The sequence below is a fragment of the Anopheles marshallii genome, chromosome X (assembly GCF_943734725.1).
Source record: "Anopheles marshallii chromosome X, idAnoMarsDA_429_01, whole genome shotgun sequence".
NCBI lineage: Eukaryota > Metazoa > Arthropoda > Insecta > Diptera > Culicidae > Anopheles > Anopheles marshallii.
Genome location: NC_071325.1, coordinates 1,467,221 through 1,485,270, shown reverse-complemented (window position 1 = coordinate 1,485,270; position 18,050 = coordinate 1,467,221). Strand labels below are relative to the sequence as shown.

The 18,050-nt window shown below is 45.3% G+C and overlaps 1 protein-coding gene across 1 annotated transcript; it reads right to left on the bottom strand.

Annotated features, from left to right (window-relative positions):
• Window positions 1–11,519: 11,519 nt before the first annotated feature.
• Window positions 11,520–17,724, bottom strand: LOC128706998 (phosphatidylinositol 4,5-bisphosphate 3-kinase catalytic subunit beta isoform). Its single transcript, XM_053801980.1, has 4 exons — window positions 17,461–17,724; window positions 11,932–14,901; window positions 11,733–11,852; window positions 11,520–11,648 (listed from the first exon to the last, which is right to left on the bottom strand). Exons 1-4 carry the CDS (start codon window positions 17,722–17,724, stop codon window positions 11,520–11,522), a joined length of 3,483 nt encoding a protein of 1,160 aa, XP_053657955.1.
• Window positions 17,725–18,050: the final 326 nt, after the last annotated feature.

The window sequence follows — 18,050 nt, the reverse complement described above, 5'->3', positions numbered from 1 at the left end:
TTTAATTAGAAGTTGCGTATCTCTTCGACATTTATTTCTTCCTATCTGCCATCCAACTCGCCACAGAGCCTTCTTGCACAGAGCCCCAATATCTTGATTGAAGGTTTCGTGTACAAGGCAACAGAAATAATCGGTTCGAAATGGCACTTGGAGCGACGGCAGAACAAACAAAGTGCGCCACTGCTTGCTGTCCCACATATAAACACCTCGGTGTATGAAGATACCTTGGCTGTAGTCCCGCACAGCAGGGAAATGCAGAGAACGAACTGGGCGTCTGAGGTACCACCATGAGATTATAGTATGGCGTCTAGACATGCAGGACAGAGAATGGTCCACCTGACCGCACAATGAATGGTTAACATAGTGTCCGGCATCATGAATGCTATAACTGAAGCGCACAACCTTTTACTACCGAGTGAATAGTACTCTTCTTCTCCATTAGCGAAGTAGTCACTACTCTCCAAGACTCGCTCGGCTAACGCAAGTATCGCATCGCAAAAGACCCACACCTGGAATGGTGCGCACACCACAGGAGAGGCGAAATGAAGAGTGCATATTAATGTCCTAATTAAATTATCGCCCACAGCACCCGGAGATGGGGCGTTCATAGCGTGTCCTCCGCTGGTTCTAGAACCTTTAAAAAAAATAAATAAACCTCCCACCCGCAACCAAGACGGAAGCCAATCAAACGAATTAGTTCAAGCACTTTGTTTTTGTCCCGTGCAGAGCCCGGACACGGCGTAACATCGAGGACAACGTCATGCCGAGTTCCATCCTTTCTGTGGTGTAGGAGAGCAGTAATGATAGTGCGCAATCGCGATGCAGCATGTAGAGCTCGACAAGATGTTTTGAGGTCGAGGATATCTGTCAGAAGTATCGCTTTTGTAGGACGCGATGCACTCGGAACGAGATCAAACAGATCGTTTATCGATTTCTAGCGATACGATCGCTAAGATCTTGATGTTGAAGGTGAGAATTACTATTCTCCGGGTTAGTTAGACTCGATAGCTATTGGAAGTACCTTCCCATAATCGGTGGTATGTTCCGAAAATAGACGCCAGACTCACCGCAACGTACTACACCTTCCCGTAACCTGTACACCCAAAATATCGTAGTGTGTGTTAGCATTTCCACAGCCAAGATTCTATCGCCAAACGGTGTATCTTTTGATTGTTTGGTTCGCTTTGCACCTAACTCAACTGACCGTGTCCACGATTCAACCGAAAGCCGCTCGCGGTCAGCTATTCTCGCCGGCTCAACCGGAAACGGAAACCCTTTGTGCTGTCAGGTTTGGGTTTTGGGAGATGGGGAACTGCCTGCATATTATTGTTGATGGATTTTTTTTCTCTCTTCTTTCTGCTGTTGTTACTATTCTCCTTTACTCCACATCATTTTAAACACATACACACACATACACACGTTTTAGTGTGCCCCATTGTACTTGTATTTCCACCTGCACAGTTGCAAGTTCATCATCGGCTCCTAAATGCTTCGCTCAGCAGAAGAAGAAGAGGATGGGTGGGATTTTAGCAATGTAGCCTCCTCCATTCTGACCAGTTATGCAACACGCGACAAACAAAGCAAAATGACGTGGCGTCACGGGGACAGAGGAGGGAGTGGGAGTTGCTTATTTTAAGTGTTTTTTTTCACCCATCTGAATGACAAACTACCTTCTCCGCGCGCCCAACATATAGCAACAGATGTAATCAAATCAGCAGGTAACACACTGGCCACCATTGTGAAACGAGCTATATTCGGTAGCGTCTGTTTGTTTGTCTCGCTTCTGCACCTGCTTCTAGCGTAATTTACCACATGCAGTTCGGGGTTAGCATATGGTGCCGTGGTTAGTGACAAACCCCCATTATGGTGGTTGGGCGTAGTGAGAGAGTAGAAAAAAGCGAAGGCTAACTGGACCCCCCCCCCCACACACACACACATTGTGCCTATCAGTTCCGTTCAGTAGTACCGTCACACGGCTGTTGCACTTTTGTGTCATCTTGGCATTGTGGTAGAATGCGAAATAGATAGTGGGGACGGAGCAGCTTATCTGGCAAAAGCGCTCTTCATTAATACAAGCTTTATTTTGCCTGCTTCCAGACGACGGCAAGCACAGAAGGCAAGAAAGGTAATGCTGCTGATCCACGCGAGAGCTGTTAACAACGAATCGATTCACTTACAGCTCATGTACAGCGGTACACCTCCGCACAAAAGCTGTACTACACGAAGCGTTGATGGAGATGAATCAACCGATTGATCCTATTAGTCATATAGGTAAGATAGTAACCCTCTCGCACTCGTTCTCTCTCACAGACACTGTTCTCTCTGTTGCAGATTCCACAATACAGATCAATTCTCGTTAATTAGCGTACCGCAATATGCTTCCACACTCGTCCGAAAACGCTTCCAAAGAGCTCCAGAGTGGAGCGACAGTGTGTTAAAGTTTGTCTAACACGGATCGTCGAACAGTTCTGTCGAGGTATATCCGTACTGCGAACAAGCGAAAACGATTCCTCTCGGCCCAGCCTGAAATTTGCTAAACCTGATGAGTTTGAAACCAAGGTGAGCAAATATTCAGGTGTGTCGACGAGCGGTCACTATCAACACAGACACTAGCGTGTGCGGGAGTGTGCTTCTTTTGCGTTATTTGTGGCAGTCGGAGAAGGTTTGCCAAGGTAATTGCATAGCTAAACGATGTGATAATACAATTAACTTCTTTCTGTTGCCAATTCCCAGCTGTTTGCTACTCCCCGGCTAATATCTTACATTGGTTACCCATCCGAGCATCGTCTATCTCTCTACGAAAAGGTATTACCAAGCGATCAATATTGAGAAGTTTCATGCATCGTTTCTAATGTCGAATATCTGGGCGTCTGCTGCGAGTTGTCACTACATCACCCTGAAACCACTAGCGGGCCTGCGTAATATCGGCACCGCAAATAGCATTCCAATTTCCTATTTCCGGAGCTCCCCTCCCTGCGGAAGAGCCCAACTAAGGCATGACAAAGTGAGAGTTTCTAGCAAACGATGACATTACTGGGTAGGTTTGTTTGGGGAGCTGGAAGCAAACGCAGACAGTGTCTCTGGAGTTGTATCCACAGCGCTAGGACCTGATGCGGTGTTACATGCGGAAGATGCGCCTATCCGCTCAATAACAGTTGCTTGGGAAGGTAGCTGGAGGTCGTTAGAAAAGTAATTTCCGTCCTCGCGTACCGTATGTTAAGAATGTTATCTTTTAGGCACATCAGCAATGGGCATCAACTGAAGCCAAAACACATAGACCTCACGGATAATTAAAACCTTAGATAATGATTAAAAATGACACATAGATACAGATTTTGAAAGATAGAATAATAGTCTAAAACCTGCGCTAAAAGGTTACGATTAGGGCAACAGGGTATCTTCACCCACGCTTTGCATTTATAGATGACCTTTAGGTTGACACTATGCGTAAGCAAAATTAGATTAGTGAACGGTGTAATTAGATTACAATAGCAAACCGATTTTATCATCCCAGCGTGACGGTGACGAAGCGTTACAGTGTTCGCACCTCGACCAAATCGGAAGTTGAGTCACACAACTTATAGGGCCACGGTTATACATTATCACCCAGTCAGAATTGCATGATAGTGTTATGTAAAGATAAGTTTTTTTTAGAAATGCAAAAAAGTGCACCAACCCGAGCCATTGGAGCGTCTAGCCGTCCCAGAGCAGTCTCAGCTATACGTGTTTGCTGGTTGTATTGATCGGAGGAAAGTCCCGGCACTGTCACCTGCACGGTGACTATCTCGACGAATGTGTGTTGTTTGCCGTATGATGCAACTGCACTATTTCCGAGCGTAAGAGATGACCGTTAATCGAGAACACCGATTGATTGTTGATGGAAAAACTTTCGCAACACCGCTAACTTCCCCGTCACTACACCGCACAACTGGTTCTTCTCAGGTTCGTTAGGTTTGTTACCGCCGCACTTGGATGCCTTACACCTTGCAGTACACACACCACGAACGTACGCGTAGTAACCAAGCAGGCACGTAGTAACAGATCTACTGGGATCTTCTATCACGACACCGACACAAACCAAGGATGGCAAAAGCACAACTAAATCCGAAAGATATGGAACCGAACGGATGCCAAATCCCAGCAGCACTCGGTTTGTAAGTGACAGGAACAACAGGCAATACACAACCAGTTGGGTCCGCGTTCGGGGCACTAATAAGATGCAATGGGCGAACCGGGTTACTACGCGCCCTAGGGCGTCCCCGGTACACTTCAAACCCAAACGGGCCGAAAAGTCCATTTCAGCGGACCCTCGTGCGTCTCTTGTCGGACTCTGCGCCCCCCGTGCGCCGTATGTTCTTAATCTAATTATCTATGCACTGTCAACCCCCGTAGCAAACAAACACGCTCACACATATACTATGTAGTGTGGCGACTTTCGTTTCAGTCGCCCTCCCGGCGGGTGTCCATGTCCGCCACGACAATCCATGTCTAAGTCCAAGCGAAAACCCTGCCGAGATCTCTTAACGGTGATGGAAACAAAACAAAAGAGGGAAGAGCTCCAACTACGTTTCCTTCGCAAAAACACAAAACCAACGTCCCCACCGAGCACGACATATATCGCTTTTTGCGAAAAGTAACGGGCATTGCCCAAAATGGCCGTACCGATTCGAAGCCACAGTAAGTCCGTCACAACGGCTAAGTGCGCGAGCGCACACTAAATTTGTCCATTTGCTTAACGCCAGGCAGGCGTAAGTAGGTAAGCGAGACAACCGGAGGTGAACTCAACCGATGCACATGCCATAATCTTCAAATGTGGCTTTGGACAGTAAAAAAACAAAACGGGAGGAACTAATAGTGGTGAGGAGTCATCATCTCAACGATGAAGTACCCCGTCGCTCACAGACGGTCCGATGCTAAAGAAGAACGAGTGGTTTACAACAATCTCACCCTTACGACTCAAGGGGGTTGTTAATCAATTAAACTACGCTGCGTACACCAAGGGGCCTGACGCTGTTTAACCCTGGACAACCTTTAAATTTTAATTATAATTAGACCATCCATTCATGTGGGTACGGTTTTAGAAACGGAACCATCGCTGCCCTCACGGAACCATCTGGCTACACAAGTAGCAGCAGTAGGCGAGATCTTCTTTTTGGATGCTTGAGATGATTTGTCACCCAGGAGCCGTGGATTTGTATGTGAAGTTTGATTATAACACGATTTTGTAACAGAAATACCCCAACGAACATTTAATCTATGTCTGTCCATTTTGCACCAGTGTGATAAAATCCTTCAGATAGCTGCCCAGTAATTAGAACAATTGTGCTAAAACTTTTTTTGAATATTTAATGACATCTGCTACACTTTCATGTTTGAACTTTAGTATAAACATAAACGAAATTAACACATGTTGTGAAAGTAAAGAATTAATTTCTAAGCTGATTCGCTACATTGCGTACGCATAAGCGAACTGCTAATGGTTACGGCCTGAGCTAGCTTCATGAACCATGTGAAGCATGTGCCATTTGTCTGCAGACATCCGAACCTGGGCCAACGCAACGCGTTTTGTGCCCAAAATCCAATCAGGCAGTTGTAAGGATTCTATAAACGGATTTACTGACACACGACACCTTTCGAGACAAGTGCCACGCTGTCCCGGGAGGGTCTCGGGGTCCTTTTCCCGTTTCCGCAGCTCTCCCCCACAATGCGCTCACACGCACAAAACCTGATCATGCCAGCGACTGACAACGGGCCTTTGGTGTAAGGCGATCATTTACATGTTGGGCTGGTGTAACCCAAAACCTCACCTGCAACACCAGCAAAGTAGTAACCTCTCGCTTGGAAAGAAAGACTCGTGCATCGCACACGAACGAAATTCAATCAACTTCAGGTTTGATTCGTTTTTATACACTCCATTTGCGCTGATCAAACCCCTCCGCACCCGCATGGTTTGACGAAGGAGCATGAACTAAACGTTAAATTAACGGATGAATCGCAACAGGTAAGTGAGAGTGGTTTTGCTTCAAAATGAGATCAATGTCAATCCGGGGGAATGCATTCCGGGTCGGTTGAGTTGTGTCGCTAATCAGGATTTGTCTGTGTTCTATCGTTTTTTTGAAGGACGATCTGTGGAATACTTTGCAACTTAGCATCAATCGACGGGGATAGATGCCTTTAGTACCTAATGTTGTATTACCGGAAGAGTAGGGACTGTATCTTATACACCTACTGTACACGAATAGAGACAGGCTGGAACATGCCATCTTCAAGAAAGAGATAATAGAGGAGCTAAGTACTGTCTGAGGATATTTTGCCCCAAATATCCACGATAATGTACTGACTGAACCACGAGACTCTAAATATTGAACCTGGAGATGGGCTACTGTCCATCAGTACCTAAAGACTCAGACTTTTACTAGACTTTTACCTCTGAACCAATATTAGATGTAGAGGCGACCCTGAAGAAAGACTTGAAAATGGACGTCTTGAAGAAGACGAGAGAAGATTTTCTTTTGCTGATTCGCTTCCTAAAGTGCGTGGGTGCGGTAATGCGGTGTGTTCATTGCTGAAAGATATATAGTTAAATATTTGATTAATGCTTCGTCTACGTTTGATGCAGATCCACAACGTACTTACCATTGCAACACAGTTCGCATAACTCTCGATGCTGCAACTAAGACAGCAACAGGGCCCCAAGTACATCCAATCCGAGTGAAAGTAGTTCCCGAAACCTTCATGTATGATACAATCAACAAACAAAATGGTGTCTCTAGAAGAAACCTACCCTCACCCCGGTGTGGTTTTGTAAAAGCTTTAAAGCCGTTAAAGAGACTCAGGTTGTGCCTTTTGTGAAAAGTACAATGATTTTATTTTTCAAGTTCAAAAACCGTTCGGTCCATATTGTTACAACGCAGTACATACGTATATATACTATATATACGTACAACGCAGGCACACGCCACACAGAATCCATTCACTGACACCACAACAAAACATCCTCTCAACACTTTAATGCTTAATCTCATTGTTTTTGTTTTTTGTTTCATTCCCGTCCTAGTACCATCTCTTTTTTTCAGTAATTATCATGATCACTTTTCCCTTCCCGTTTCCTCTCGTATGTATTTCTCTAAGCTGTTGACATGTGATTAACTCATTTATGGATGCACAACTGTGTGCTGTTGTGTGTGTACTTTTTTTTTAGGTTGGATATTGTTAAATGATAGCACACTCTATATGCCTAAATACATTAATCCGCCTCGAATTAATCCATTCCCCCTTCCCCCCTCCCTCCCCTTCCTCGCCGCCTTTCCATTCTTTTCTTTTCGTTCACTGTGTGGGGGTGTAAGTGTGTACTTTGTCGTGTAGAACTTTGCAATCATTTGAAATATTTTATACTAATACAGCGTTCCTAACTGCGTTTGTCTCCCATCTGTCTCGCACCCACACAAGCATGCGATGGAGCTGTTTGAGAGGAAGGATAAAGTAGAGGGGGGATCGGTTATATCCAATTAAGTTTGTATCGTTTTTTTTTATAAATCGAACGTCTTTTCATCGTACAAATACACCTCACATCTTCCGTAAGCGTTTAATATGTAGTCATAATAGGATACGTCTTACGTGCTACGAGTAATATGTAATCGATTGCATTGTAGTTATTACTTATCTGCGTTAAAAATAATGTGACACAGCTAGTACACCTGTCCCATCGCACGCTTACACACCTATATTAAGCGCGCTCTATTTAGTATGTGTTTCGCTTGTTTTTTTTTTTGTTACCTTTCAGTTTACACATACACAGTACAATCAATTTTATACGTGTAGTTTTTTTTTGCGAGCACCGTTCGAAACCGCATTTCCGCCAAATAAACTATTTCTCCACATTCTGTCACCCCGCGGTATAGGTCTGTTCGTTTTGCTTTTAACTTGAGTTCATAGCCGATTCTAGTCTTGCTGCTGGTAACGCAGATTTGTTTTGCTGATGAGCGTCTTGGTTGTACATGTGTGTGTAACAAAACGTTTCGCTTGAGCTCTTTAATCCTTCAATTTTGTTGTGTCATTTCACGTAATCATTGCAACTAGTAGTTTCCTTTTAGTCAAATCAGAACGCAATACATGGCTGATAATTAATCTCTGTGTGTATAAATTGCGATTTCATGTACGAAAAGTCACCATAACTGTTACAATATTCGGTGTTGTGAGCTTTTGTTCTGTTTGGTTTTTAATTTTCAGATTCCTTCCGTCTGCATTTTACGATTTAACAGTTGTTTACATTTTCACGCGACCCTATGCTCTGAAACACCGCTCCAGCACTAGACACCAATTATAACACGCGATCTCCCACGCACCCTGTGTTTATGTTTTACAAAAACAATCACCATTTTAACCTTCATTTCAATGACCAAAAACGTACACCCTTACTTCTATAACCGTTTTGGTACGGGAGTTTTCACTTTTCTGCATTGAAATACGTGTAATGCCGGTTTTAAAGCTGTTCTAATGCTTCATATTATGTGATTTTTTCGGATTTAACTGCAAAAAAATCGCAAAAAAAAATCAAATAATCTTCTTGGAGGTTTGAATTAATCTACTACGCAGAAAGATTTAAATCATTCATTCATCATTCGGCATCATTCTGCACCGAACTACAACGGATATAACTGAAACAGTGCAAAAGGTTAAAACGTTGGGCAGTTACATTGCGTGAATACAAAATGATCTTGTGAATGTAGGCTGTGAATATATTGAGTTTTATACTGAGGCTCTACGGTTAACCTGCATTCTTTGCGTTGTGTCGTGTCCGCGGCCAGCAACAGACTGGTGTCGCACCTAATGCAACATGGAAACCTGACATCTTACATTCTTACTGGGTTGTGTCGATTGTTTTGTGTGGCACGGAATCACGCATCAACTGCCCCGGTTACGGGGTAAAAATACATATATTAAACCATGATCAAAAGGAATGGTGTGGTTGTTTCCTTCTCTTACTAAAAAACAAGAAATGTTGTGATCTGAAATCTGGTTTTTCTTCTCCTCAAAACAACAATAAGATATTGGTAATCAAACTTCTTCCACGCATGAAACGTGCCCTAAGGGGTGTGAATATATTGGTCGTCTCATTTCTTAGCGTTATTTGTTCTGCATTTTATACTAACTGTCTCTTTTTGTAATCGTTATCTGTAGGTTAGTTACAACCACCGGTGTCCAAAGCTATCAGGACGACTCGGTGGTTCAGGTGACAAATATCCCTTCCGTACCGTTTTCCTTCCTGGAACGTAGTAGGGCTGCCGGTGGAGTAATATAATGTCCCAGAAATAATATTTCAAACCTTCTTGAGGTTTTAGTGCCACAAACGTTGTTATCCCCTATCCAGAACGGATTGTGTGCCATGGATTACAACGAAATGACTCATAACACACCAGACACACGCTGGTGAATGGCAAGACGGGTCCGGGGATCGTCTCACCATCGTGACCATTATATTGCCCTACGATACACATATATAGACCGGCAAAACATGTACCGGGTTTTCTGGTTCTGATTAATGTACATATAGATGAACCACCTTACTACACACCATAGACGCCCTAACGTCGCCCTTTTCGCTTCTCTCTCTCTCTCTCCCTATATATATCGCTACCCATGTTCGCTCTACTCATCGTATCGATGATTTCTATTCAATTGTATGTTTGAGTATGTTGTATGTTGTATGAGCTTAATGTCCTTGCATTAATGCTTCTTCATGCTGTGACGTATGTGTTTGTTTTCCAATGATCGTATACAGACAACCTAGCGTAGCTCTTAAATTAACAATTTAAATAAAACAAGCTTAACAATTACTTCAATTTAAAAATATGCTACACACGCAACTAGAGTACATTAACAAAACAATATAGATTTATCATTCGGAATACAGTACGTATTGGGTTTTGAATGGGGAGTGTTTTTTTACAATGCGAATGTGTGTGTGTGTGTGTGTGTGGGTGTGTACGGGATAAAAAAACACGTAAAAAACAGTACAGAGTTATGCTATTTCTAAACTAATTCTATTGAACTAAGAGTGAAACGGAAGGTAACACAAGAATATTATCATTAATTTGATGCTACTATACGTAACACTATTGGAACAATTACAGACATATAGAATCCACATACACACACACTTGAACACGGCACATGGAACAGAGATTGTGTTGCTATAAATAAGGTGGAAGTCGTAGCTCCAGAAAGTATGCTCAAACTACGGTTGCTTTAGTCGCTGGCTAGTTATATATGGTTTTGTTTATTGTGTTTGGCCTAGTCTGTTGGACTGATGAGGTCCTGCAGAAACATAAAAGGAAGTGAATGCGCGTGTGTGTGCGCATGAATATGCATAGTACTACTTAATCTAAACTAGTTTAAAAACAAAACATTACCACCCCGCAGCTTGTCTATAACACAAAGTAAAAAAAAAAACTATTGCACGACAATTTTAACAATAAACCTTTCTTCGGCTACCTCTGTTCACTAGCATTTTTTTATGATCACGACATGTCACCTCGTGCCTCTCTCAACATGGGATCACGAAGGGGTTCGTTTTTCTTGAGCATGGAAAAAGAAAACAAAACATAATCACACGTGGCACATAACACATCCGCACACAAACACACACACACTCATTAACTTGATAGTATTGCATTTCTCCAATCCTTTGCTTTGCTCCTTCCAATGTCTACACACTATGGTGAGCGCACGCGGCATCTGGAAAGTCAACGCGTTGGAGGATATTGTGGGAAAAAGTGTATGCATCAAATTGATTACAATTCGTGTGTATATGATCAATGGAAAATTCAGCGCTATTTTATCTTGTTGCTGTCACTTGTTAGTTCATATAGTCGTTTGCATTAGCGGGGGGAAAGGTAGTTTCGTTATCACTAATACTAGGCCCCATTACGCCATTCGCAGTAACTGCGTATATAGTCAGGCTTTAGTTTCATCCGTATAATGACGGTCCTAACCAGGTTAGTTGTACTGCGTAGTGTAAGCAAATGAATGAATTAAACCTAAATGAACACCGCTAGTACGATAATTCGCCAATAATTTCAATTCGAATATGTGCAAAAAGTGGTATAAGGAATATGCACAATCGTAGCAATCCACTTTTCGCCTCTTCTGTACAATTCAAACGTCCTCTCGCATTACCTTCATCTAACTTGATTTCACACTGCTTATCATTAGTAGAAGTTCGCTTATGATATAAAGCTATATCGCACACGCAGGTCGATACAAGAATACATGTGTTAAGAAAGGAATACAATTCAAAACGAACCCACCACCGCCCGACCGGGACGCAAATACACACACACATACATCCCTTCCACGCCCACAACAATATACCACAGGTCGGAAAGTCTTGCACCTCTCTCGGTCAACACACTTTTACCCCCTCCCCCACTGCGGAGAGGGTTGTGAGCGGTTGGGTACCCTTATGACTACGTTTACCACTACATCGTTTGATGGTTGCGCCCGGCATGGGACTGCTGTCACTGGCGATTGTTCTTGGAGAAGTTGTGCGACGCCCAGTTGAGCGACGTTTTCCACGAGTTGGCTAGCGCCTCGCTGAACTTGTGCTTGAAATGTGAACGCGCTTCGTCCTCCGTTTTGTCCAAAACCTGAGCGAAAGGCGAAAAAGTTGATTAGAAAAGGCAACATGACACTGGCGAAACATTGTTCCCGGATGGGTTCTAGTACGTTACCAGCGTTTCCCGCAGGTAGTTGAGATCCTTCTCCGATGACAGCTCCGGCAGCCCGGTTGAAATCATCATCGAGAACAGCGACAGTATAAGACAGCCATGTTGGCGCAGAATAAGAAACGCCTGAAAGAAGAACAACAGTATGATAAAAAATGGGAACGAATAGAGAACTCGCCATGGAAGAAACCATCATTAGCCGTACATCTTCGCAGAGCTTCTGGAAATGACAAAACTCCTGTGCTTCCCGATCCGTCCGCCCGTTGTTGATCACGTACACGAAGTCGTGCGTCAGCACAAACGGTACGCGCTCCCGTCGGAATCCAAACTTTTCCTTGAAGTGTCCAAGGATGTGCCCGAAATCGATGTGGAACAGTTGACCCGTCTTCTTCACCATAATGTTGTCCGAGTGCCTATCAGCAACACCCAGCACGTACGTCGCCACACAGTAACCGGCACAGCTGAGCGTAAACTCCTGGATCGCCTTCGCCAGCAGCTCGTCCGTGTTGTTGTGCTCGCGCAACCATGCCAGCAGCGAACCCTTCTTAAATGGTGACGTTGCCGAAAACATGCCCCGCTCCTTCTGGATATTTGCGATCGTTTCCGCACTCAGCACGACCTCGATCAACCCGAGCTTATGGTCGGTGCTGATGCAGCTGTACGGGTTCAGCCGGAAGTCGAACCCGTGACCCTTCCAGATCCGATCCATGATGCGCAACATCTGCAACGTCAGCATGTCCTGGCGCAGATCGTCACCGTTCTTGAATATCATATGTATATCATCCCCGTTCGGGTCGGCGTTCTCATACACCACCCACAGCGGGCGCATCTTCGAGTCCATCACCTTGCAGCGCTCCGTGCGGACGCTCTTGCACCGGAAGCTGGGATTAAGCGGACTGATCAGATCACTCGTCAGGTGGCCCTCCTTCGCCAGCTGTTCCATCAGCAGTGCGCGCCCCTTCTCCTTGCTGCCCTTCTTCACGTTGTCCGAGCAGATCTTCAGGTAGCGGAGGCACTGCATCTGCTTCAACAGTACGCCCACGTGTTCCGGGCTGCCGAGCAAGTACGCTTCCAGTATCAGCCCGAACCGCACCTGCACCGACGGCACCGACAGTTCCGAACGCAGATGCCAGAACAGATAGTGACCGATGTGTTGGTTGTGCAGGGCGCGCTGCAACAGGAAGTACACCAGGTCACAGTTGAGGTACGACTCGTGCTTGAGTGCCTGTACCAGCTGCAGCAGGTAGAGCAACAGCTCGTCGTCCTCGATCGTGCGCAAACAGTCGACCGCGTACCGTCGTACGTACTTATCCGCGTACGCATAGTCGAGCAGCTCGAGGGCCCGTTCGACCAGCAGCTTCGGCCACTCCTGCAGCAGCGACACAATCTCCGACACCTCGTCGCGATTGTTCCACTCGACGCAGTACAGCAGACAGGGCAGACCCTGCGGCATCTGCAGCATGCATTCGCGTCGCTTCGCCCAGATCGCATTACGATCCTGCTCGTGGATATCGTTCAACCGGTCGTTGTACATGTACGCACCCATGATCGCCTTGATCGAGCGAGTATCTTCCGCACTTTCGCGATTCAGGTGCTCGTTCCGGTGGCTCATTTTGGCCGCGTGCGATAGCAGTTCCTCCTCGCCGGGATAGACGATGATGCGACCCTCCGGTCCGTACGGACCGAAGCTTAATAGCACCGGCACCACCATATTGTCACCCCGGCTCGGGTTCGGCTCGACCGTCCCGAGCGGATGCAGAATGTCCTCGAACTGGGCGTCCTCTGCGTATTCCCACGTGTACAGCGTGACCGAGTCCGACTTGAGCTGGTTCTTGTAGTCGTACACCATCGTGTTTACCCAGGCGATGGGATTGATCAGCCCATCCTTCGTGCGGCGCGTCCGTATCCCCGTACCCTTCGCCGTGCGCATGTTTTCATACACCACCAGACAGAGGCGTGCCATGCGCGGCACATTGCTGACACTGATGTCGAGAAAGATCGTCTCGTTCCAGCTGGCAACGCCGCTGTGCACAGTGGCCATGCGCGTCCGCACCGTTTTGCACAGTGACTTGCCACCGTGAAACAGACCGAGCTGCACGCCCAGCTCCTTTTCCGACTCGATGTTTAGCCCACGGATCTCGTGCACCGTACACTGCAGCTTGGAATCAACCTCCCAGCTGGTGACGTACTTCACCTTCCGCAGCGTGTGCGACTGCTGCGACTGACTGCCGTAGATGCTGCTGCTGGCACCACCGCTACCAACATTGCTGTAGCCACTGTTTCCAACCGCAATACTGCTGTTATGCTTGCCACTACCGGCCGAACTCGATGTCGTCGACACCAGCGATATGGTCGACACCGACGCGCTGGCGGTCGATACAAGTGCCGACGTGGTGTTGGTCGAGGAGGTCGTGCTCGACCACTGGGTGAAGTCATCCCGTGCATCGTAGATGTCGTTCTTGAACACCTCCACCGAACGTACCAGCCGCGGCACAAACGTGGGCGTTTCGTCACGCGACAGACAGTCCTGCACGTACTGGAAGCTAATCATCGGATGCGCCCCATATATGTACTCCTCCCTGCCGCACACCTTCAGTATGAAGTCGGAACTGTTGTCCATCCGGGCCTTCATCGAGATGCGCTTCTTCTCGAGTATCCGGTTCAGCACCTCGTCCGGCGTTGCCAGGCACGGTACCTTCACCGTCACCTGCATATCGGTGCTGATCGCCACCACGCAAAAGTTATAGTCACCGCTCGCGAGCCGTCGGCTGATCTGCTCCGGTACGTGCAAACCGCTCACCAGCTTGGCCGGGTACTGGTAGGCGATCCGCTCCATGCGCGTCATCACCGACCGCCTGCTACCGATCTCCTCGCTCAGCATGCTCATCTTCGCGCGGAAATCGTTCACCTCCGGGTTGACGAGCGTCTTCACCGGCAGCTTGCTGTCCAGCAGGATGCTGATGTTCTCCATCAGCTTGGTATTCTCCGACACGTTGCTCTTTTCGACGAAGCGCATGATGCCGAGGGCGGGCTGCACATCCATCAGCCGCGTCGCTTCATTTTCGTGAGTGGTGTTACAGTTCGTTCTACCCGACGCCAGCGTACTGAAGCAATACTTGTTCTTGTCACCAAGATGGCAGTACAGCGGATAGCGTTCTGCTTCCTCCCAGACATCCTGCAAAATAGAGTCGAAGATGAGAATGCGCTTAATCAACTGTTCACTAAACTGAGTTTAATTTTAATTCGGTTTGAAATGGCAATTTAATTGAAAATGGCAACCACGCGTTAACTTTCAATTATCAAATGATGTAAAATAAATTTTGGAATTCCAAAAATTAGATATGTTTGATAAACTTTAAGCGCAAAGACTATTTCAATATTAAAATCCTGCTAAACTTGTTAAAAAATAAAATTATATAAAAAAATATCAAAGTATAAAATTATTATTAAATTATTTAATTAGTATAAAATTCAAAAATATAATTAATAAAATCATTAACACTAATCCGTTGGCCCACAATGCAACATCACTATTTGATCGACACTGCACACACTGCACTTGTCTAGCTGCTGCGAAGCACACACCAAACTTAAACTACCTGCGAAAAGTTGCAATAATTCCACCTCAACAAAACCGGATGATTTTTTTCGGGTGGGTTCCTAAACTTGGATTTCCATTTCCGCGAGATGAACGACGGTACCGGGATCCACGAAAAGCACGGCATCTTACGCGTTTCGCACTGGAAAACTCACTGTGTGTTGCGTTCAACTGCAGCGACACGAATGAGCGGAAAAATTGTCCATTGCCAGCTTTACGATTCTGTGCTGCCTTGCGCTTTTCCGACGAGCTTGGCTATTCCTGGGATGAGTCCGCTCCTTGTAACCATGGATGCGGGGTCATCGCGGTACGAATGGCTGACGGCATTCGATCTCATGGAAACGAAGATAGAGTTTTATTCTCCTGCATAAGCCAAAGGAAATGCTAGGAAAAGCTATCCTTTTCTCTCCGTTCTTTAATGGTTCATTGCAAGCCTGGTTCGGGCAGGGGGGAAAATCAGTGTTTCGAGCGATCGGTGTACAAGACAATCATTAAATCAATCAACCCATTATATCCCATCGTATGGAAATTTTTTAAAACACTTCGTGGGTAAGTTTTGGTCGTTTTGCAGTGTTCAAAGTTCAGGAAAAATTAAATTTTTGCACTTCAGCTATCTCGGGTGCTACCTTCTCGAGGAGCCCTGGGATGTAATGGGTTGAAAAAATGGGTTAATATATCAAGGATCTTTGGGGCATGGTGGCCCAACTGGCAATAATGTTAAGATGACAAATTAAATAAAACGAGTGGATTTTTTTTTCTTCCTCTCTACCGTTACGATCTCAACTCCCCTCCCCGTCATCCCCCCCCTTCCCCCCTGCAACCTGATCCTCACAAATAAGGCTACTTTAAACCGGCACATCTAAAAGCTGCTTCAAAAACTTCCTTGCTAACCATACAATAGCCTCATTAAAAGTAAAGAAATAGAAATTAAAAACAAACAGAGCTTAACAGTGATATGTTATAACAACACAACCATCGATGCAAAATAGCGATGCACACAGAAAGCAACGAATGCAAAATAACAAACGCAAACGCGATTCTGCCCCGAAGGAATGGCATCCTTAACAATTGCACGGGAAAAGACAAATGATGCTTCGTGGCCTTAAAGGAAAACAAGGCAATCTAGAATTGAAAACAATCAAATCCATTTGCAGAACAAAAGTCGAGCGCAATTCGTTTCAATTGATTTGTATAGGTCGTGTAAACACAATTAGCTTGTGATTATATTTTTATTTTTAAGCACTATTGTATTAAATGCTCTGTGGATTGCTTATACTGTGACTGTTGAAGACACTCTCTTTAATGAACTTCTTAATTTAGCACATAAAAAAAAGAAGACAAGCTAAAAAAAAACTTTTCCATTATTAATTGCACAGTTGTTTCTGTAAACTTACTCTCCTTTCTCTTAGTTAAATGTTCAATTTGGTTCAATATTTCGATCATCCTAAGCTCGATACGATTTTTGCATGGTAAGTTGAGCTAGATTTTTTTGTAATAGATACGCAAAGCTTTCCTACGTTATGTTAACATTTTGATAAAGATATTTGTCTACGAAACGTTACAACGCTTTCTTCGAGTTCCCATTTTGTGAAGTTTAATGAATTAGAGTTCCTTTTAATCGTATCCTTCCATTTTTCATTGCTCTCCATCACATACATCTCTTAGAAAATTAATCATTTCAATTCCTCGTCACACTAAACTGACTAGGACACAAAGAATCGTATAATCGGGTGGAGAAAAAAATCAATCCATCTGCATAGTTTATGTTTCCTGCATGACGCAGACCGTTAACCCGCAACAACACCCAATGACGGCTAAGGATGTCCCATTTTCACCCATTTGCATACAACGGGCGGGGGGAGGAAGGCTAAAAGTATGATGAAAAGGGAGGTCGTTGCAATCGTAAAATTTTATAAAATAAACAATTTCGTATAACATACGGCGCCATCACCGTATATATTGCTAGAAGACCGTATGGTCACGTCCAATAAACAAAATTACTTTCCCAAGCCATACACTGGAAGATCGTTCTCGTTCTTTGCGCAAAGCATAAAGTGGATCGGTTTGGAGAGGGCAATAACGGGGCTGGTGTGTGCTAAAAAGAACGCACACGCCGAATGTGTGTTCGTTACGTACCGTTTTGAGCTCCTCTAGCGTTATATGAATCGGCATACACATCGTGATCATCACCCCGTTCGGCATCAGGAAGTGCAGCTCAGTCGACTCATCCGGATTCTTCCAGAACTCATAGTCAAACAACGGTCGATGCTTATGTTGCTGTTGTTGCTGCTGTTGAAGATAGATCCGGTGGGGAACTTGCCACCCGGAATCGTTCCCCGGTACGGTGGAGTGTTGTGCGGTTCGCTTCATGGTGGTCGTCACGTTTCTCCCTTGCTTCATTTCCGTCCGTTCCTGTGCTCCCTACTTTCCTGTCCCTTGTTTCCCCTCTCCTCTACCCCCTTCTTTCCCCAACCTCTCTCCCCCACCCTCCCCCCACTGGTCTGGGGGGATGATCTGTTCGCACCCTAAGCAGGACCGCCGCGGAGCAGAGTGAAATTTGCTTACCCTACAAGGCTATTTTTTTCGGTACGGAATGCAAGTTCAAAGCGTGTAGCTAAACTAGCTAACTTATGCCTAACCTTTCAACGCGCGGCTCGAATGGAATGGTTTGTGGAGGGGCTTTTTTTTAGCGTTTTACGTTTTTGTGCAATTGACAAGCAAAATTA